Here is a 22,166-nt window from a genome sequence, read left to right as displayed (position 1 = left end):
GATTTATTTGGCATAGAAAGTGTAATGAAGGACAAAAATGTGAACACATCAAAACTTATTCAGTTAAAGGAGGCATAGGAAAGGTGTATGCAAGAACAGGAAATGCATACGAAGTATGAAATCCTTATAAAGTATACATCCAAAATGTCCAAACAACAACGCCAAGACCATGAAAAGTATTGTAACCACATTAAGAAAAAACTAGGATATTAAATGTTTAGTTCTTATGTACAAATGTTGTGCTAATGTTGTGTTTGATCTTTAATTTTAGCAGTGTAGGTTGTTGCTATATCTTAAATTCAAAATTTTATGTTGTAAAACTTTGTTGGAAAACTAGCCGTTATGAATGAAGTTAGATAAATGTCCAATGTTTCATTATTCTCACATGTACTCATACAAATTACATAATATTTTTCTCTGATTTCAAACACTTCAGTTACCATATAATGGATCCAAACATCGATTTAGATGAAGTTTTGGATAAAATGATAGATGAGGAATTGGAAGACAACAACAATGAAGAAATCATTAGGTTAATACTTGAGAGCCAACAACAACTAGATGGCAACACCACTAGGCGTAGGCAAAGAAGAAGAGTGGTACATTGGAATTGTGAGGAAGGTCATGATCGATTGTTCAATGACTATTTCTCAGCAAATCTTGTGTACACAAAGATTTAGTTTCGAAGAAGGTTTTGTATGTGAAGACATGTGTTTCTCTAAATTGTAGATAGGTTCAACAATCATGATGAGTACTTTCAAATGAGGGTCGATGCACTACGTCGAAAAGGCTTATCTCCATTGCAGAAGTGCACAATTGCTCTTCGTATATTGGCTTATGGCTCACTTGCTGACAGTGTGGATGAATATGTTCTAATTGGTGACCAAATAACGAAGACACCGAGCGACTACTACAAATGGAGCGACACATAAATTTTCATGTATGTTAGGTTCCATTGATTAGGTGCACTGGGAAAGGTCAATTTTGTCGAGGTGATCATTGCAACCCAACAATCATTCTTGAAGCTGTGACATCACAAGACTTATGGATTTGACATGCATATTTTGGCACCGCGGATTCAAATAATGACATTATTGTGTTAAATGGATCTAATGTGTTTGATGAAGTTTTGTCAGAACGTGCGCTCGCAGTGCAATATACAATGAATAGAACTCAATATAATATAGGATACTATTTAGCGGATGACATTTATCTAGACTTTACTACATTTGTGAAGACCATCTCAATGCCACAAGGAGAAAAACGAAAATTATTTACACAACAACAATAATCGGCAAGAAAGAATGTAGAACAGCGTTTGGAGTGCTCTAATCTAGATTCACAATTATATGTGGTTCAACACGTTTTTGGGATGCTGCTAAAATGAGAATATCATCTATGCATGCATCATATTGCATAACATGATTGTTGAGGATGAACGTGACACATATCAAAATAATATTGATTAGGATAATGTAGGTAATAGTACGTCAACATTCAAAGTATCTTTAGGTGTTTACCCTAATATCAGATCAAAATACCTCCAAAGAAGAGCAGAGGTTCATGACAAATAAAAAACCACCAATTTCAAGTAGATTTAATTAAGCATATTTGAGAATATTTCGGAAATGAAAATAAAAATAATTAATTTTATGTAATATTTTATATTTTTCATCGTTATGTTTTTTTTATTTCAATGTTATTGTGTTTAATTCTCTATTATTATGTAAAAATGTATTTTTTATTATTATGCATTTCCTTTCAATGTTATATAATTTTTATTTTTTAATTGATATTTAAAATTTTCTTCACTTATTAATATTTACTATTTGTATACATAAAAACCGAAAAAATAAATTAATTATTTTATTTGAGCAATAGTTAAGTTATAATAAAAAAATATAAATGTGTGGATTTTTTTGAAGTTTCTTGCGATTTTTTAACATTGAAGTAAAATTTGTATAAATTTTTAAAAAATAATAAGACACTATGAGAATCGCAATCACAAAAATTATTAAAGAGACAAAAAAATATTAAAAAACTCATATAAAAAAACTTACATTAAAGGCATCCTCACAAAAGTTGTCAGTTGAGACTAAAACTCAATGAGAGATAGTGAGTCACCGCCCTTTAAAAAACAAGACAAAATTGTAAATTTGGTCCCTCAGTTTATCTCTAGTCTCGAATTTGGTCCCTAGTAATTTAATTCACGAATTTGATTCTTCTATTTTGTAAAATCGTGCAATGTTAGTCCCCAGGCCATAATTAGACGTTGACCATTAACAAGTGATGTTGACTGTCACGTGTCACATTCTTATTGAATGATGATTGTCACGTGTCATGTTCTGATTGAATGTCAATTCCATGAAAGATGAAATGCATTGTTGTTTTCATTGACCAATCAGAACATGACACATGACAGTCATCATCCAATAAGAACGTGACACGTGACAGTCAACATCACTTGTTAACGGTCAACGTCCAATTGTGGCCTGAGGGACTAACATTGCACGATTTTACAAAATAGAATGACTAAATTAGTGAATTAAATTACTGGGGGACCAAATCCAAAACTGAAGATAAACTGGAGGACCAAAAATGTAATTTTACCACAAAAGAAACCCTATTCATATATATATTGTGACGCACTTCACATTTAATTTTGTGGTATCATATATAGCGCACGTCTTTTCCAATGCGGTTCATGCTTCTAAAGGAACGACCATAATAGTAGTGCCTGATAATTAATGACCCAGAACACAGCCTATTCACACAATAATAATCCTTTAAATGCTGTTAGACATCTTTCATTGATGTTCCTTTTACAATTCCTGTTTGAGCCATTTGCAAACCCTAACTAAAATCATTATGATTATAGCCCTTTTTAAAATGTACGATCAAATTTGAGCCTTTAAACGTGCTTCGGACTTTTGTATCAAACATATTTGATAAGTTTAAAGTGTAATTGCTTTCGCATCGATCAAAATCATAATTTTGTTAAGAAGCCACAAAACAAGAGCAATAATTTGATGTGCTTTGTTGTAAAGAAGATGTTGGCATTTAGCTAAAATAGCCGCAAGATGAGTGAACTTGGTCAAGAAAGGAAGACAATTAGTTTAGTAGAAGTTCTTTCATCTTTTAGATAAATTATATAGAAGAATTTTTACAAATTAACTCATGTGTATGTTAATTTTAACTTATAAAGAAATTTATTTTTTTTCTTCTCTTAAAAATACTTCTAGATAAGTTTATTTAAACAAATCCTAATTGGAGTATCATTTGAGGGAAATGTATTCAGCTACATAAGCATTAGTAGAGGAAGTGGAGACCATGCCAATCAAGAGATGTGGTTCAAGAGGGTTATTAGATTATCAGACAAGCAAAAATTAGTTGAATTCGCATAAATTAGTCGAATAAGATTTCTAGGATTAGTTGAATCATTGTAAAATCAAATAACAAAGGTCCAAACCACGATTTAGGTATCTAAGTTCCTTGCGGTATAAATAGATCTTGTATTGAATTTTACAAGGACTACAATCCAATCAATCAAACATATCTATTTTTACCCTGCATTTATCTTTATCATTTTATGTTATTTTTATCACTTTCTTTATAGCTTTTATCTTTTACTCGCACGGAAGATCAAACTCTCATTCACGCTTGGACATTAAGCATTCTTTGGAGTAGCTTAGGACCCATTAGCCGAGTCCCTTTTTCGACACAAATTGTTTGAGTATTTTGGAAATTGTTGTGAGCAATTAGTTGAAGTTTGGGTAAATTTTGCATGAAAACCGTAGAAAAATAGACAATTTAAATACAGTTTTGAGTGCTTTTAATGTTGTTTTCCACTAATAAATGAAGTTGTACTTCAATAACCTATATTGATTTTTAAAATAAAATTTTATTCAGCAGCTTACTATAATAAAAAAATCTAATTCTAATTGAATGACAACATAAAAAATTTAAGGAATTGTATCTAATTTTTGTCTAAGAAAAATGAATGTTCATAGATAAAATTATTTTTATAATTTAATATTATGTAATTTCCTTTATAATATTCACATACATAATTGCAAATATAAATTAACTTAATTTATAAATATTTGATTTTGTATAAATCTTCTACTTATTTTATTTTTATTTAATTAAACAAAGAACAAAGAAAGTTGAAAAGTGGCACAAACCAATAGATAATTTTTTTAGTGCAACGACCATTGAGATTTCAACCTATAATTTTACGCATACTACCTCAAAATTACCACTTGACCAACCCTAATTGATTCTAATTCAATAACTATAACAATGTAAATAAATGCAAAAGTAAATAAAATAAAATAAAAATACAGTTTTTTATACAGCAAACATTAAAATACAGTTAAGGCTTAAGGCAATACAATAATGGACTTGCACCCATGTAAATCAAAATATTCAAGCAATTGCTTCCTGCACCTCCATATTTATTTTCTGCACCTTCTTAAACTTCCAGAAATGCTAGCTATTTCAGAATGTAAAATTTTACATTCTAAAAAGGCTAATTTAGGTGAATGTAATTTTACAGATTAGGTGCAGAAAGCAAAGATGAGGTGCAGGAAGAAATTGTTAAATATTCAATTCCAATCTGATACAATTGAAGGAATTTGGGCCAAAGCAAAAAAATAAATACTACATAACAATTATTGTCAGACTTAAATATGTTTTTTTTATTTCAAGTAAATATTTGATTTTTATCTTTGTTGTCAAATAATTTTTTGTTTTGTGTTAATATCTAATAAAATAATAATTTTATTTTTAATTCTTCGACACTTTTTTTTGTCCTAGATAAATTAATAAATTTTATGATAATTTTTTTCATTTGTTATTAGTCATAAGACTAAAACAAAATTACCTAATATATTAAAAAATAAATACAAAATTTGTTAATTTATTAGTAATTAAAACAAAACATTAAGAACTATTTCCTGGATCCGTCGGTTTCTCCTAATAACTAAAAAGTATATCATGCCTGAATCTAATTGGGGTTTACGGTGGTGGAGGAACTGGAAAGGAAAAAAGAGTGATTCTAGTTGTTGTAAGAAAAAGGGTGTTCAAAAAACACACATTGCGGAATAAAAAGATTTATTTTGTATTTAAATTATATTATAAACAAATGATATATCAGAAAGTGTACTTATTGATGAGCTCCTGAAGCAAAAAATTATTCAATAGTGTAAAGACTCTACGTGTATCCACACCGAGACTAACATATATTCGTCAACAACTTAGATAAGTGAAAAAATAAGTGTAGAGAAGTGATATTATTATTCTTTCAATGTGTAGCCCAAGGCTCTATTTATAGCACCCTAAGAATACCAAATTTCTAATCAAATCAAAATCACTATTGATAGTATCCTTTTTTTAAACTATATTATTTCTTGTTACCTTTTATTGCTAACTTTTTAGCAATTAAATTGAAATAATAATTGACCAAGTCAAACTTGTATCTAGTTGTCTTTTCAAGTCAAATTCCAAATACAAAATCATACATGTTTAACAAGAATATAATAATATTTCACCTTTTTGAAATCAATTAATCATTTGATCATATTAAATTCTCTAATTTAATAAATCATCAAATATTAAAATAATTTCTTTAACATAGATTAGAACACTCGTTTGTGTGTGACCCCGTAGGTTCAATACTAAGCCAGTAATATATTAATCAAATTAATATACTAATCAAGGTAGACGTCTAACAACACTCCTTAACGTCCGAATAGCATGAAGTAGCATTTTACTTTCAAGAATCATTAGAAGAGTACTGTTATAATTTCTTCCATCTTTACAGCTCTGGGTTAACTCTAGAGTATGGTATTACTATCAAACCATTTTGAGTTAACTCATAATGACTTAAGAAACTCATTTCTTCTTTCATTTAATTTTCCTGTCCAAGATATAATTTTATTCATAGAGCTCAAATTCATTACCAAGAGTTGATGAATTCTATCTTGATTAATCATTAATTCTACAGGTATTTAATCATATACAATATCCATTCAACAAGTGCTCTAAAGCATTAGGTGTCCGAAATCAAAATACAACAAATAACATGTTAAGTATTATGACAATCTCAGGTCAAAGAAAATTATTATACCTTTTATTGAGAATTTTCTATTGACACTTTATGGTAAATTTTAACCATTAAAAAATTTCAATTGAGTCAGTTCAATGATCACATCAACATGTGACTCATCTATATATGCAAATTAATAAATGAGATCTATTAATATTTATCCAATAAATAATATCACATATATTAATCTATCCAGATTATTGATATCCTATTTACAATAATCCTATGATCAAGAACGGTTTAGATTAAAATTAGAACAAACTTGTTTCTCATTATCATAATCTCTATTATAATAACAAGTCTTTAATTTTAATCAATGACATTATCAAATAAACCATTTAATCAAATAATAAAATATGACAATGAAAATAAAATAATACTTTATTATTAAAATTAAAATTGATTACATAATGACTTGGATCGTGAGCATATAAATTTATTTCCATCAGTTGTAAGATATCTAATGAAACCATTGTTGAAATTGAGATGTCATTCAAAGAGAAAGATATCAAATATCTGGAGTTCCTTTTTAACCAAAAATAAAATTATTATTTTATTAGAGATTTATATTTAATAAAAAAACAAAAATTTATTAAAAGTCAAACATAAAAATTAATTATTTATTAAAGATGAAAACATATTTAAGTTTTATTATAAGATAAACGACAATATTTTGGAAGGTTTGAGTCTTTGAGAGCCTACAAAACTAACCCCTCACATTTTGCAATCGTATAATTTCAGCTACAATTTTTTTGTTCCTAACACCCTCACACGTGCAACTCCATGCATGCTGCTTTTATCCATACACTCTCCCTTGCGTATCCTCATCACAGTCCTAACGCACACTTTCCTCCACGTCTTTATGATTAAGAGAGATTTTATTTTAGTGGTTAAAAACGTAATTATAGCAATTAATCAAATATTAACAGTAGAAATTATAATAAAACAGGTGTATAATAATACATTTTCAGAATAGACAACTGATATATCTTCCTACAAATCATCTTACTTAAAAGAAAATACTATATTAAATAAAAAGTAAATGCATTTTGTTCTGAGGTGAAGTGGGGACAACCAACAAGATAGTGTCTGTGATATTAATTAAACGCGTATCTAATTGAAATTGCAAAGGGTCATAGCCTCTAGTCATGATGGTTTTATCTCCTCAGTCAGTGGTGTAAGTTTCGAGCTACAATATATGTTTTGTCTATGAAGGCAATCTAACCATTAGTGAGTGATAGCTCAATGGCGATAACCATTTCAGTAGAGATAAGTATGCAGTCAGATGGAAGAGGTCAATGAACGGGTATTAACATTTGGTCTATGTTAGGATGGTAAATGAGCTTTGTCACGTTACTTCTAAATTCTACCATTAAAGTTATAAGAAAAATAAAATAAACTTCATATTTCTTCAATGATGATGGTAGACAAATGAGAAATATAATATATATAACTTAATGGTTATCACTCATCTACTATTATAAAAAAATTTATTATAAAACTGAATAATATTAAAAAAAATGATATCTAGGTCATTTAATCTTTAAAGTTTAAAGCTTAAACCATCACCTATTTGGATCTCTCTAGACCCATCTTATTTAGGGATGTTCAAAACCAAACCAAATTATATGTAAAATCAAAAATCAACAAAAAAAAAACCAAAATCACATAAAAAATGATGATCATTGGTTGTTTTTTTCTTTTTCTAAATCACCTGGTTCATTTTAATTTACAATTTGACACACAAAAATCAAATCAAACCAAATCGCACCACGAACACTCCTAAAAATTATTGTTGTAATCAATGTTTTACTGTTAGATATTTACTTTCTAAGTTGTCATGGTGGAAAGTAAGTATTATGAATATTATTTTATTATTTTTTTTAAGTTCAATGGTTGAAACTTGAAAGCAAGTATTATGTATTATTTTTACTTTTAAGTTGAATGGTTACTTTTAAATTGAATGGTTATTATTCAACTTAAAAATAATTATTGTTTTATTTTAAAATTCAATTGTTGAAACTTTTGTTGTTCATTTATAATGTTGATTGATTACCTAATTATTATTCAAGTTTTGTTCAATTAGACTTTTTTTTATAAAGAGAGGGTATTTTTTCGCATTTTTTCAATTGGGGGTCCTTTTAAATAATTTCTCAAAAGAGAATAAGTCCTAACACCTGTTACGACTTTTTTTTAAACTAAAATCGTAAATAATTTTAAAAATTTGGTTTTTTTTGTACGACTTTAAAGTCGTAACTTTTATTTTTGCTTTTACGACTTCAAAGTCATAAAACCTTCTTTTTTTAAAAAAAAATTAAAATTATTTTCGTAAAAGTTTTGTTTTTTTATAAAAGAGTTAAATTTTTTACAGTCATTTTATTTTGTTTTCTAATTTTTAAAAATTATACAAAAATATATTTATTTAATTGTCAAATAAATAATTTTAATTTTACTTGTTAATACTTTTATTTAATATGATGTATATTTTTTATGGTTTCATTTTATATGTTATTTAATAAAATTATTAACAAGTAAAATAAAAATTATTTATTTGAAAACAAAATAAAATAACCGTACAAAAATTAAAAAAACTTATTAAAAAACAAAACTTTTATGAAAACAATTTTTAATTTTTTTTAAAAAAAATGTTTTACAACTTTGAAGTCGTAAAAGCGAAAAAAAAGGTTACAACTTTAAAGTCATAAATAAAATTGACTGACTTCATTAAAAAAAAAAAGTCATAATAGATGTTACGACTCCTGGCTCAAAAGTTGTAACACCTGTTACGACTTACCCCTTTTGGGAAATTATTTAAAAGCGATTGGAAAAATGCAAAAAAAAAAAGTCCCCTCTTGGTAAAAATGTCATTCAATTAATAACAAAATTTTCAAAAAACCAAACTACAAATTGAATTTAATAAATAATTTAAACCAAACCAAATTGTATCACATTTAATTTTCTTATTTAATTCAGACTAATTTTATGTCAGAAAATTACATCAAACTGTACCGCAAACAACCCTAATCCTATCTGTCTATGCTTGGGTGCTTGACCTTTCTATTCCTCTAAATATAATATTTTGAAAATATAGAACTATTTAATACTTCCTATATAAAAAAAAGAATGGAAGTATTAATAAGAGATTGTTGCAAAAAGATTTAAAATTGAGTTTAATAGTGTCCGAATTACTTTAAGATAATTATTTTAAAAATCAACAAACTTATCACATATAATAAGTTGTTAGTGGATGATTCTGTAAAAAAATTTAAATTATCAATACATAATTATTTTTCTCTAAAATGATTCAAAATTTAAAGTTATTATAATTTTAATACTACATTTTTAATCAATATTTTTTAGGACACTTAACAACTCTTGTCACAGTACGTTTCATCTTTTCTTTTCTGTTTATTTTTTTTAATTATATTTTATTGCCATATCAAAGTGCGCATTGTAGCTTTGCATCTTCTTGTTAGTTGTCACAGTACAATTGCTTGATGCAACCCAATTTTACTTGGTGCACCCTCTAAATTTATAAATTCTCCATCTTACCCTTCTCACTTCATTCGGTCTTTTCTTCTCGTCATCTTCCTCCTCACTGTAGGCAGCACCATCACCAAACACTAGGAGCACAAAAAGGAAGCAAACATGGTCTCAACACACAAAGGTGAGAACACATGCATCGAGGTTGTTCTCGACAATGTCTCTTGGCTTTGCAAAGAATGGTTCCACCATAGTGACAACTGTGGCTGAAGAGCATGAGGCAATTGACTATCGACTTGAGTCTCAGGAGCTTGGAGAGATAGTGGCCAGGGTTAGGAACAATGTGAAAGTAGGAAATGATGTGTATTACAAATTGAGTAATCCATAATAGACACAAATGCATTATAAAATGAATAATCCATAATACACACAGATGTATTATGAATTACTCAATCTGTAATTCTTTATGTGTATTTTGGATTACACAATTCCTAATACACACAAATACATTACAAATTGAGTAATGTGTAATACAAATGTATTATGGATTGAGTAACTTGCAATACAAGTGTATTACGAATTACTCAATTTTAACTATATTATGGCGGTGTGCGCAACGATGACTTTAGACTAGTATGAGCACTACTAAAAACAACGCTTTCCACAACGATTTTAAGGAGCTTTTTACAATAGTTTTTAACCATCTTTAAAATTATCTTCGTGGAAAGTCAAGACTTTCCACAACTATCCCCAAACCGTCTTAGAAAGTCAATTTTTTAAGATGTTTTTTTGAAAAATCGTCTTAAAATTTCTTTTTTAAAAAAAAAATAAAGACAAAGATTTTAGGACGATTTTTCAAAAATCACTTTAGAAAGTCTCTAAGACGATTCTTTGTATAACCGTCTTAGAATATCTTTTCTTAAAAAAAATTAAAGAATAGAAGATTCTAAAACGATCTTGTGAGGAACCATCTTAGAAAATTCACTTTCTAATACGTTTTTTTAAAAACTGTCTTAGAAAGTGAGGTTTATTATATATAAATTGATTATTTAAAAATAAAACATTTCTAATTAAAAAATTTAACCATTATTTTTAATATATTGAAAATAAAATATAAAGTTGAAATTATTTTATCTTTATTTAAATATAATTAAAAAGTTATCTAAACCAACAACAAAAATTTGTGCCATAATTGTCAGCTAACTAAATATAATTAAAACATAACTTCTAAATCATATACAGGAAACAAGTTATCATTAGTGACAAAGAATCATGATCAGTGAAACTTCTAACTCCAATAGAGGAGCAACCAGGTCCTACAAAAGGAGCCAAGAAAACTACATTAAAATTCCAAAAAACTAAAAAGTCATATTGGTCAATAATATATTGTTTATGATTGCAAGCTTTCATGATGACCACAAAGCTATATTGGTCAATAATATATTCTCATAAAATCAATTGGGAAAAGAAAAGCTTCGAAAACTAAAAACCAAACTACTAACAGTTTCCATGAATTGGAAAATCTTTACAATCATCATATATCCATTAATTTGATAAACAGGAAAATTAAAGAGTAGAGTGTATGAGCATACATTGTTAAGCCACCCGTGAAAAGCGCAAATGAAAAGTCAGATCTCTAATTAATCAACTGAAGATTCAGGGAACCTTTTTCTGTGTTCTTGTAACCATGATTAGAGAAATTGGCATATTGATGCTGAAATTAGAAACAGAAAAGAGGAAAGTTTAACATTAAACATTTTAACTTTCAAGGTTTGTTAAGCTAGGGGTTTTGTGTTGCAAAAACCTTGATAGGCACAAAACACAAAAAATAGTCAATGTTCTTTATGTTCCACTTTCTAGACCATCCAATGTTTGTGACTGCAAATCATCATGAAATGAAAACAAGTTGTGCTTACACTAAATAGGAGTATCATATCTATGACCATACTACTTAAAGAAGTGATATCTTAAATTCTTAAAGATATAGTCCTTCCAAAACTTCATCCTTGAGTTTCTTATACAATAGTGCCATCAAAAATAGAATTTTTAATCATTACTGAATGCATTATAAATCCTTTTTGACTCAATAAAGAGAAGAAACTGATATGTAATTTATGAAGCAATGTATTAATTTGTTAATAAAGAAAATATAACATGATATATGGCATGAAAATATAGAGCTAAACTGTTCCAAGCTCATTCCACTAAGTTCTTGCTCTAGAATTTCCTTTGTTATTGTCGATTCAGGAGGGCCATAAACAATAGGATCTAGCTTGCTGCCGATGGGAAATTCCTGTGAAAGACAGAGAGAATGGCTAAAGAAATGACAAAGAAAACATACTAATACTCCTACAACCTCCTAGATTGGAAAAATTATTACATGATTTAGGACTACCATGGTCTCAAACAATCTCCACATGACACATAATTAAATTGACATTGATCTATATTAAATTGACACTTAGCCTTTAAAAAATAGAGTAAAGGAATTTATATGCATTGCATTCAGCTGATATAAGAGGAATGATATACAAACTATACATAGTGTTGATATAGCTTGATTAGCTAATAATATTCATTGATTCCTTTTATAATTAGCAAAGATACTTGCTGAAAATAGGAATATCAAGCTATCGATCCCAATTTGACATATTTTATTGTGTAATCTTGTATTTTATAAAATCAATGTAGGTTGAGAGTATTTTCTTGCAAGCGCTTAAAAATTGTTCTTAGGTAGGTTGGTAATATTAAAGCCTTTATGCTTTACAAATGTCTTGTTTAATTTCAAATCTAACTAGATGTAGCTAAGTAATCACAGTTAAGGCAGTAGAAACATTTGGAGAGGAAATTGTTGATTTAAATTTGCCAAACAATGAATCAACATCATTACTAGACCCAGAATGTCGATTTTTCATAAAGTGGGGAAGGGAACATACACTTACTTTTGATGTTCACATTCTGAACGAACTTCGTGCACTCGGACATTTACTTCAATCTCATGCTCAATTGCCTTCATCAAAGCCATTTAAAGAGAAAACACAAGTACTAGATGCCAAAACATCCACTTATTAGCATACATGGAATCTGATGCGAAGTCTGAGTCAGTATTCCAAGAAAAGCTATACAATTTTTAATAAGTCCAGCATGTCTAAGACCATTTAATTATTTAATCCTTGTATGCAATTTACAAACTCATCATAAAGTTACCAATAACTGAACTCCAGGGCCATTCCCACCTCCAACACCTATGTATAAAACAATACACTGCTGGTTATCAATAAGCTGACAAAATAAGAAAAAAGCTACATGATACAATAAATCTCCTAACCCTTAGTTTCACTAGAGGAAGCTTTTCTAAATTCCAAAAGTTCTTTCAGCCTTTTTGTGGCCAGGAAGCTTCTTTTGTCTTCCTTTGCAATAGCTACAATGAACATATAAATAGTGGGATAAACAACATTGGAAAGAGACCACAACAACTAGTGATATGAACAACAATTCACCATCTTTTGTCTCTGATTCAGCGCTAATCAACTTATGCATCTCATATTTGTTTTTTCTCCCCTCTTTCTTAAGTTGGTATTAATGAAAATACGTATTAGGGCATTTGCTATCATTATTTATAACTAATATATTTGTTGAAACAGTGTTAGTGAGAGATGTTGCTGGGATTGCAATAAGGACTAAAAAGATTTTCCTGATCCCCTCTCTATATGGATAAGAAATATAAGTCTAGACAAGACCAGTATCGAAGGAAAAAAAGACTCCTGGAAGTTGGGGAAAGCTTACCTTCTATATGACAATAGAATGGAACTAGGAGTGGGGCCATGCATTGCACAATTTTTAAAGTATAAGAAGAGGGAGATAGAAAAAAGAAAGTGAAATGTTAAAAAAAATAAGTGGAGCATTGTCCAGCCAACACATGCCGACTGATGGACAGTTTTTATATAGTAAATAGATAATTAAATAAGTTACTAAAAAATTGAGCAGAGATCTTGCTATTTGCATTTACCTGGAGAACTTTTTCCCATGAAACTTGAGAACTTCAGCCAAGGCCTTGGCACCATTTGGTCCAACGGGATCATAGCTAAGCATGAGCCATGAGATAAAATCTGTCGGTGTTTAGAAAAGACAAACAGAACAAATATGATAAACTAAATTATTGCCTAGGTGTTTTTTGTTTACTCTTTTGTTAATGGCCAGAGCAGGGATAGTAACATGGCAGAGAACATGTACAAAGTGAAAACTAAAAGGTAACAAAAAAAGATCTCTTCTTACCAAATTCAATGTTGTTATTGACCAATTTTCCTTTAAAGAAACTGCAATTTTTTTAGCTCCCTGACAATTTTACATAATCAGTGTAATGACTATAATCAGAACTCATATCATCATCTTAAGAATCCATTTTGCTTAATATTAATTTGGTTGAAGTACTCTAAGATCAAAGGGAAAAGGAAAAATAAATATTATAATTCCAATATTTGGAACTAACATCATTTAGTTTTCGAATCTTCTTTGCTTCTGCCTGTTTTTTATCCCACTCTTCCCTTACTTTCCTATTTATTGTCATGATTTGGTGCCGAACATCTGAAGTGACAACATTTTGATGTCTTGTTTTCTCAAAATCAACCCTCTAGTAGAAAAGTTCTTGTAAGTAGAAAATTTTATACAATTATGAAAGACTATTTGTGTGAGCAGCTACGAAAATCAACTGACCTGTTTTGATATTCTAATCAGGTTATTTATCAGCCCACGCATCCTTTCCTCCGCACACCGAACATTTACTCAGTCATAAGATTACATGTAAACCAATTGCAATGAAAAGTGAAAAATTGCTTGAATCTTACCAGTGACAAGCATTTCTCCACATCATTGCTCATACCCTTGAAGCCATACTTGGCCACTGCCAGTAAGGTTTTGTATGCCTAGCACATATCTAGATCAACTCAAAAGGAAAGAACTAAAATTGATGGAAAGAGGTATGACACAAATAGGACACTGACATATGTCAATTAATTTTTTTTGCAATGGAGCTTTCTGCAAGATCAGCTTTTCCTCTTCTTCTTGCACAACCTTTCGAGAAGCTTCTTCTGTCATTCTCCATTGCATTTTGTAATACATTTGTGATGCACCTCATAAACTTGCATAAGAAAACTGGTGAATAAGAGGTTTCTTGCATAACCATATATGTCGAGGTGAGCAATTTTGCTAACAATATGTTAAAGAGTCAAATCTCAATGTTTCATTGGCAAGTGCACCCAATTGCCACAAGTAGTAAAGTTACTCGAAAGTTCGAATGTCAAATCCATAAGGATTTTATTCATACTTTTGAGTTGGTGTATATCCCAATCTTTAAGCAAGAGAAAGAGTAAAAGGGATAAGGAATTTTTAGATGTAAAATTTAGAAAAAGTCAAGAATAAGAAAGACAAGAAATTTAAAATAAAAAATTAGGAGATAAGATAAAAATTTAAAGAGATAAGAGATTTAAAGATAAAAAAAGTAGAAGATAAAATAGATAAGATATTTTAATGTAAAAGATAAGAAAAGTAGAAGATAAAGATGATGATAATTGAATGCTTAAATATGAATTCAGAATACAAATATGTTGGACCTAACATGTCAAAACTACTTGTGATGTAATAAATTTTCTTTATTTAATGTTATCCCAGTTTCCACCCACGTTTACTATGATATTTTATCTTTGGTTTCCCGCATGAAAAATCTAATTTATCTATTTTTCTCTTCCAAATATTTTTGCAAAGATAAAAACAGTAGATTGCATTAAGACAAAAGATGAATAAATAGGCTAAACAAATCTCACTTTACTTCTAGGAATGATTTCATTTAGATGCCTTTTCCAGTTCTTAGAAAATAGCCATTTTTTCAATGCATTACCTCCCAAACAATACATGAGCATGAGTGATCAAACCATAATCAGTAAATAATAAAACACATAAAGAGCAATAAAAATTAGATTGTATTAAATAGATAATAAGAAAGAATTACATTACAAGAGTTGGCTTGCCAGATTTCCAACAATGGGATTTAGCCTCTCATTGCCATGAGAGACTTTACACTTTAGAGAGGCTGATGTGAATAGAAGAAGAGAAGGGATGAATAAAGGAAGAGAAGGGGATAATGAACATAGAAAGAAAGTTTCCCCTATTTGAGACACTCAAGCTTAAGATTTATTCATTAGAGAGCTCTGAGTCTCAGTCTATCTTTTTCCTTTGCTTCCTACTCCTTTTATAGGCCTAAGGTAGCTTAAAATTCACACGACCTCGCGCTAAGTGGACCTCTGGTCTTAGCGAGTATGGTGGTGATCATGCGCTTAGCGCAAGATTCGTGTTAAGCGCGCCTTTGGACTTTCTCGTGGGCCTTCTTCACGCTAAGTGTAAGCTGGCCGCTAAGCATGGAGACGCACGCCGCTGGGCCTGTCTTGTGCGCTAAGCGAAGTGTTCCAATCTTCAATTTTTTCTTCAATTTTTTACATCATTTTTCCTCCAAAGCACTTGAAATTTTCTTCCTTTGAATCCTGTTGGTAAAAAATTATAATGATATTAAATTCCTCATTATTTCATTAAAAACAACAGTAAAGTGGATGAATTCTAATCATTCTTAATCAAAATTGACTATCAATTAAACTCAAATTTCGCGTTATTAGCTAGTAAAATTGGAAATCAAGATTAATGATGGGCCTAATAGTGCAAATTAAAGCAATCAATGGTTAAAATAAACCTAGCCACTAGCATGCAACTTGTTATTCAACTTAGTTTTGGTTCAATAGTTTAAGCTCACGAGCAAATGAATTTAGCATGGGCTAAAATATATGGCTTATTTAAAATATGAGCTAAGCATAAGCCACTTAGTGCTCAACTCATTTGCTCATGAACTACACAACATACACATCTTCAAAACATATACATTTATCATATAAATTATTTGTCATGAACACTATTATCCCAAAAGCTTAAGTTGTTAGGTAAAAATATGTGAATGGTTTTATATCTAACATGCCCCCTCTTGTAAGGGCTTCCATGCTTGAAGTGTTAATAATGCTCAAACACACCATAAATTGTGCTAAAATTTAACTTTTTATTTAAAAGATTATGGACATAGGGATCAAACTAATGACCACTTGATCATGCAGGATTTGATAACATGTCATGAATCATCTATTCCAAAATAAATCATTGGGAGAAACTACATAAATGGTTTTCTAAGTATATAATAGTTTTTTATCCATTGAGTGAGTTTTATGCAATCCGGAACTCCTTATTTGGGTCATTAAATGTTGAGAGTACACTTGGCTTAACCCAATTGAGCTTATTGTGACGACTCAAGTAGCTCATGACTCTAACTTGAGCCAAGCATGAGCCTGGAAAATTGGCTCACAGAACGAGTAAACTGAGAACTAGGATAAAAATGTATGAGCAACGCATAAGATTGCCTTAGTTTAGTTTGAAATATTGCATTATTTGTGAACTAGATACAAGTAAGATACAAAATAAAGATGATTTTGAACAAGGTTTTTATTTTATATTCATTAATTGTGGTTTATGAATGGGGGATTTTTAGTTTTCTCAGTTAAGGATACTACTGTCCCATTTTATTTTCAGTTTGATTCTTGGTATTACATTTTTTATAAGGATAAGAGGGGTACATAAATTGGTGTGGAGGGATAAAACGTCTCTTTTCAGAACTTGAAAACTTTTTGCTTGATTATTATTGACAATAATGAATTTCAGATTTGTTTTAATCAGTTCTTGCATGCTTTGTTCTACCTAAAAGTATAGTAAGTAAGTTATCCCGAATAAAAGACACTGAGTACTATCTATGCTTACTCAAAACTTAATTATAAAAGGATTTTCAGAACTATTAGTGAAAAAGATTATTTGTTAAAAAAAATTTAACAAAAAAATGAAATGTCCTAAAAACATATCTCTAACAGAATAATGTTTCATATATACAATCAACATAAAATAGTACTAAGGATGCATTATGCCTATGAGAATAAAAAACACATTTAGGCACTATCTATGCTTACTCAAAACTCTAACCGCACATACTCCTTCCATGCTTCTACCATGTTTTAATGTATCAAGATTCCTTGCCTGAAAAGTTAAAACCAAAAGCAAAGAAAGGTTGGTATGGTACCATAATTAAGAACTCGTATATAAGCTTCCATAATTAAGAACTTACATCATTGCCTCCATTTCCTTTGTGTCAAAAGCCTCATTAACCCTAATCAAAGAACCAAAAAAAGTTTAGAACAAAAAAATAATAAAAAGAAAATGAGGTTGTATGGTACCTGCAAAACTCAACGTGGATAGGGTCTTCAGATAAGATTGAGCGCACTATAAGCAACCGTAGATCATAGGCCCTGAAATAATGACGAAAATATGTTTAAAGGAAGAAAAAAGGGGGAAAGTGGAGAATGAAAAAGGGAATGAACCTAAAACGGGGCCTTTTCCAGCTTCATCGATTCCCATTATGCAAGCTTCCCCATTTTGTAAGAATTTTGGATCCCATCTTGCTTCCTTTCGACTACTCAAGGAAACACGTGTTTTCTTCTCAAGAGTCAATGGCTCTGTATTCCGTGAAAAAGGATCATAGTTATGGTTTGAGATTGAAAGAAAGAGAGGGAAATAGAGAAAAATGGGAACACGAAGAAGTAGATCCAACCTAAGGTTTAGGAAATAGGAGCATTAACATCTCGTTGCCGCTCTGGAGGAGCTCGTCTTCGTCGCTGTTGCTCATCTTCATCGCTGTCGCTCGTGGAAGGAGAAGACAGAAACAGAAATAGTGGAAGGAGATATTTTGAGTGAGGTTAGGGCACAAATAAATTAAAGGGTGTGTGTGAAGAGAACTGAGTGAGAGTGATTTCAAATACGGATACTTGATTCTTAATACAGTTTTATTAAAATCGTCTTTGAACACTCAATTTTTAAGATGATTTTTATACAATTTTCGTCGTACATCTTTTTTTATTTACAAAATTATCACCACTTAACATTCTAAGACGATTTTATGAGAACCGTCTTAAAAGGTGTGTCGTAAAAAATCATTTTTTAATAGTGGAAGGTTCGTGGCTTACAACGATTCGTGTGGTGGTGGTGGGTATGGTGTAGTGTGGAGGCATTGGATGCTACAAAGGTGGTGTTTGGGTGGAGGTGGAGTGTGATGGTCATGGAGGTTTGAGAGAGATGTGACTAGGATTTTGTTTGCAAGAAGAAGGATAAAAAAGGATATTAGAAAATTTATAGGTGCAACAAACAAAAAATAGAATGACTTAAGTAATTGTCCCAAAACTCCCCACCAATTGTATTCACTAGGTATGGGCCTGTAAGCCTTTTGGGTTTCAGTTATTAGTGAAATAAATTTGCTTCTACTTCAAAATTGATTAAATAAATAAATAATTTTACTTAAACAATTGAGGTAGTGTTTGTGGGTTAAGATTTCCAAAAAGAAGTGTATGCAGATAATTTTTTAAGGAAAAATTTCAATAATTTCATATTGTCATTTTTTAAGGATTTTAGCTCCATTAGTTGAACAAAATATGTGAATATTGTAAATTATTTGATACCGTGTTCAATTTCTACTTATAAAAAAAATATTGACATTTTTTAAAAGGTAAGGAACACATTTTTTCCTACATAATTCATGCATCTTTTATATTATAAAAGAAATGTGACGGGTAACGTAAGCATAGATAATCTTTTGTAGAAGAAGATACTTCAATCTAACTTATATCTTCTAAAAATTAAAAGCATAAAAATTAAGATTTTTTTGGATAAAGCATACAAATTAAGGTATGTAATGATTTTTTTTACAGTAGTGTATATAACAATTAATATGTCATTCAATTAGTTTTCCAAACAAGTAAATATTAGTTACGTTATATTTTTAGGGGTGTATGTTTTATGAATTTGATTATATTTTTGGGAATAATATTCCTGGTTTTTCATCAAAGATGTTTGATACATATTTTTAATTCCTGAAAATATTTTTAAATTTATTTTAATTTAAAAATAAAAAATATTAAATAAATAAATAAGATTAAATAATAAATTATTTTAAACATCTGATGAGAATATAAGATTTTCATTCGTTTATAAGGGAATAAGAAAATAAAGAAATATGTACAAAATGAATTATGTCTGTAAATATTTTTATATCATATTCAAACAAACATCCGAATATATATATTTTTGTCTCCACATTCTTAGTTTATAAAAATAAAAAATAAAAAAATCCACACCTAAGAATCGAAATAAACAAAGTATTTTAAATGAACGGGTAGGGAGGTACATAGAGTACATACACATCCTTCATAAAAATGAAAGAGGGATGTAGGAAAGAAAAACCAATAAAAACAAACATAGAACCATTCAGCCCCTAACACAAAGCTCCTAAAAACATCCCTCGAACCCGAATTCCTTAGTAGCAGTGATACACAACAATTAACAATAATCTTATATTGTGTATAGAATTTAGGATTTAATTTTAAATATATTTTAAAACCATTTTAAATTTATACTTTATACTTTTAAATATCATAGAATATAACTATTATCACCCGTTAACTAATTAAAAAATGAAAATTTTAAGCGCATGAGCCTGAGCCAACTCCGTGTTTTATTAAATAAATTAATGAATTAAATATGATTTTAATCCTAAAAAAAACTCATCATTTTGAGTCCTTAAGTTTTTTCCATTGGTTTTGATTCTCGAATTTTTTGAAATAATTAAAATTAGTCCCTCATTCCAACTTTGTTAACATTTTACTCACATGACTAACAGCTTGGATGTAACATCCACAATGAATGTCACATGTTTTGCAAGTAGACTCCGACGTTTAAGATAAACATGTTAGATCTTGACATTGCATTAAACCTGAATTTCTTTATTGAAAATCAATAATTTTTTACATTGGAATCTGTGTAGGAACTAATGATCAACATACAACATTGGGTCCCCATTGAAAAAATCTTCCTTCCTTTCATAGAGTGTGATACACTATTTTCAACACTTTAGATGTATTTAACTGTAAGTGTTTTGTTTTATTTTCTCATAAGATCAAAGAAATTCTTCAAGACAATATATTAAAAAAATTCGTTATTGAACATTTGCTTAATATTAAAAAAATTGACAAGTGTATCGAGAAATTATTATTATTATTATTATTATTATTATTATTATTATTATTATTATTATTATTATTATTATTATTATTATTATTATTATTATTATTATTATTATTATTATTATTATTATTATTATTATTATTATTATTATTATTACAGTAAAATATGTTTTTGGTCCTTAAAAATTTGATCAAAATTGATTTTAGTGTGTTTTTTTTTTTTAATTTTACTTTTGGTCCCTATGTCACGTGACAAAGGATAAACATGTGCTAATTGTTAACCATGTAAGTAAAATTGTCATCAGAGTTAGCATACCAATTTTACTTATTTTAAAAAATTTGAGAATCAAAATCAATCACAAAAAAGTTTAAGAATTAAAACTAAATTTGATGATTTTTCTAATGACCAAAATCATGTTTAGCCCTAAATTTATTAACTAGATTTGACTCATTATGTAGTATAAACACAAACCACTCGGCGTTTAAAAAAAAAATTGTAAATACGTGCTCTCCAAATTTGTAAACGGCAAATTTCTCCAAATGGGATAGTTTTAAAAACTAATTCCCCAAATGGGGTAGTTTTGAAACAATTTTCAGGAAGGGCCTGTTTTTCACGTACCATGCATGCATTACGAAGCAAACTGTCATTGCTAATGGCGAGTTCAGTGCGAAACGGATGCGTGACAGGTAAACCGCTAGTACGGCTGGCGACTTCGCCTCTGGTGGATCTCGCCACCTCTACTGGCGAGTCAGCCAGTGGTTTCACAAACCGCTGGTTTGACTGGCGACTCGCAAGTGCAGGAGGTGCAGGTGCCTAGGCTTGCTTTTCAGGTTGTAGGCTCGGTTTTTCAGTGGTAGGGTTGCTTTTTCAAAGAAAAGGAAGTTGCAACTCCCATTGGCGAGTTAAGGCCAAGTTGCAACTCCCATTGACAAGTTAGGGCAAAAGAAATAGCCACTTCGGATGGCGATTTAGGACCTTTATATATGCAAAAATTCTTTCAATGTTGCTGTGTGCTCACAAGTAGATTTGAGTTTTCAAAACTGTGAGTGTTTAGGGATTTATCCCCATAAGATTTCAAATTTGCTTCTTGAGGCTTAAATATTTGAATCAAGTTCGTAGTTTCGAAATTAATAATTTGTGTTATAATTTTTTTTAACTAATTTTTTATAGCAATTTGAATGTATGGTTTTTATTAATTATGTAATTAAATTAGTTTTATATTTTATTTCGTAATTTCCAGTAAAATAATTTGTATTATAATTTTTTTAAGTAACTCGCCACCAGTACTGGCGATTTGCTTGTTCAAAAAAATTTTGGGCTATAAAGCAATGCGAGGCAGCTGCTCCCTTATGCGCATGCATTCGTTTCTTCTCTTTGGATCCCTTCCCTTCACTGCATTCCTTTCTTCTCCTCTTATTCATACTTCCAG

The 22,166-nt window shown here is 29.6% G+C and overlaps 1 protein-coding gene, 1 long non-coding RNA gene and 1 pseudogene across 3 annotated transcripts; 1 reads left to right on the top strand and 2 right to left on the bottom strand.

The window, feature by feature from the left end:
- Window positions 1–446: 446 nt before the first annotated feature.
- On the top strand, window positions 447–1,387 carry LOC114368407 (annotated as a pseudogene).
- Window positions 1,388–9,487: 8,100 nt separating this feature from the next.
- Window positions 9,488–11,473, bottom strand: LOC114367119. Of its 2 annotated transcripts, none has more exons than XR_003657119.1 (3): window positions 11,397–11,473; window positions 11,185–11,306; window positions 9,488–9,894 (listed from the first exon to the last, which is right to left on the bottom strand). It is a non-coding gene; the product is annotated as an uncharacterized LOC114367119 (long non-coding RNA). The 2 variants fall into 2 exon arrangements; XR_003657118.1 differs by lacking the exon at window positions 9,488–9,894 and adding an exon at window positions 10,717–10,908.
- A 309-nt stretch (window positions 11,474–11,782) lies between these two features.
- LOC114368406 lies at window positions 11,783–18,356 on the bottom strand. Its single transcript, XM_028325694.1, has 12 exons — window positions 18,304–18,356; window positions 17,902–17,973; window positions 17,793–17,834; window positions 14,722–14,797; window positions 14,437–14,514; window positions 14,306–14,353; window positions 14,082–14,222; window positions 13,868–13,927; window positions 13,602–13,701; window positions 12,921–13,013; window positions 12,535–12,837; window positions 11,783–11,885 (listed from the first exon to the last, which is right to left on the bottom strand). Exons 1-11 carry the CDS (start codon window positions 18,354–18,356, stop codon window positions 12,788–12,790), a joined length of 813 nt encoding a protein of 270 aa, XP_028181495.1. The 3' UTR covers window positions 11,783–11,885; window positions 12,535–12,787.
- Between the last annotated feature and the right edge of the window lie 3,810 nt (window positions 18,357–22,166).

This window comes from Glycine soja, chromosome 9, assembly GCF_004193775.1.
Source record: "Glycine soja cultivar W05 chromosome 9, ASM419377v2, whole genome shotgun sequence".
Taxonomy (NCBI): domain Eukaryota; kingdom Viridiplantae; phylum Streptophyta; class Magnoliopsida; order Fabales; family Fabaceae; genus Glycine; species Glycine soja.
The sequence above is the reverse complement of the archived record's forward strand: the minus strand, read 5'-3'. Positions and strand labels throughout refer to the sequence as shown.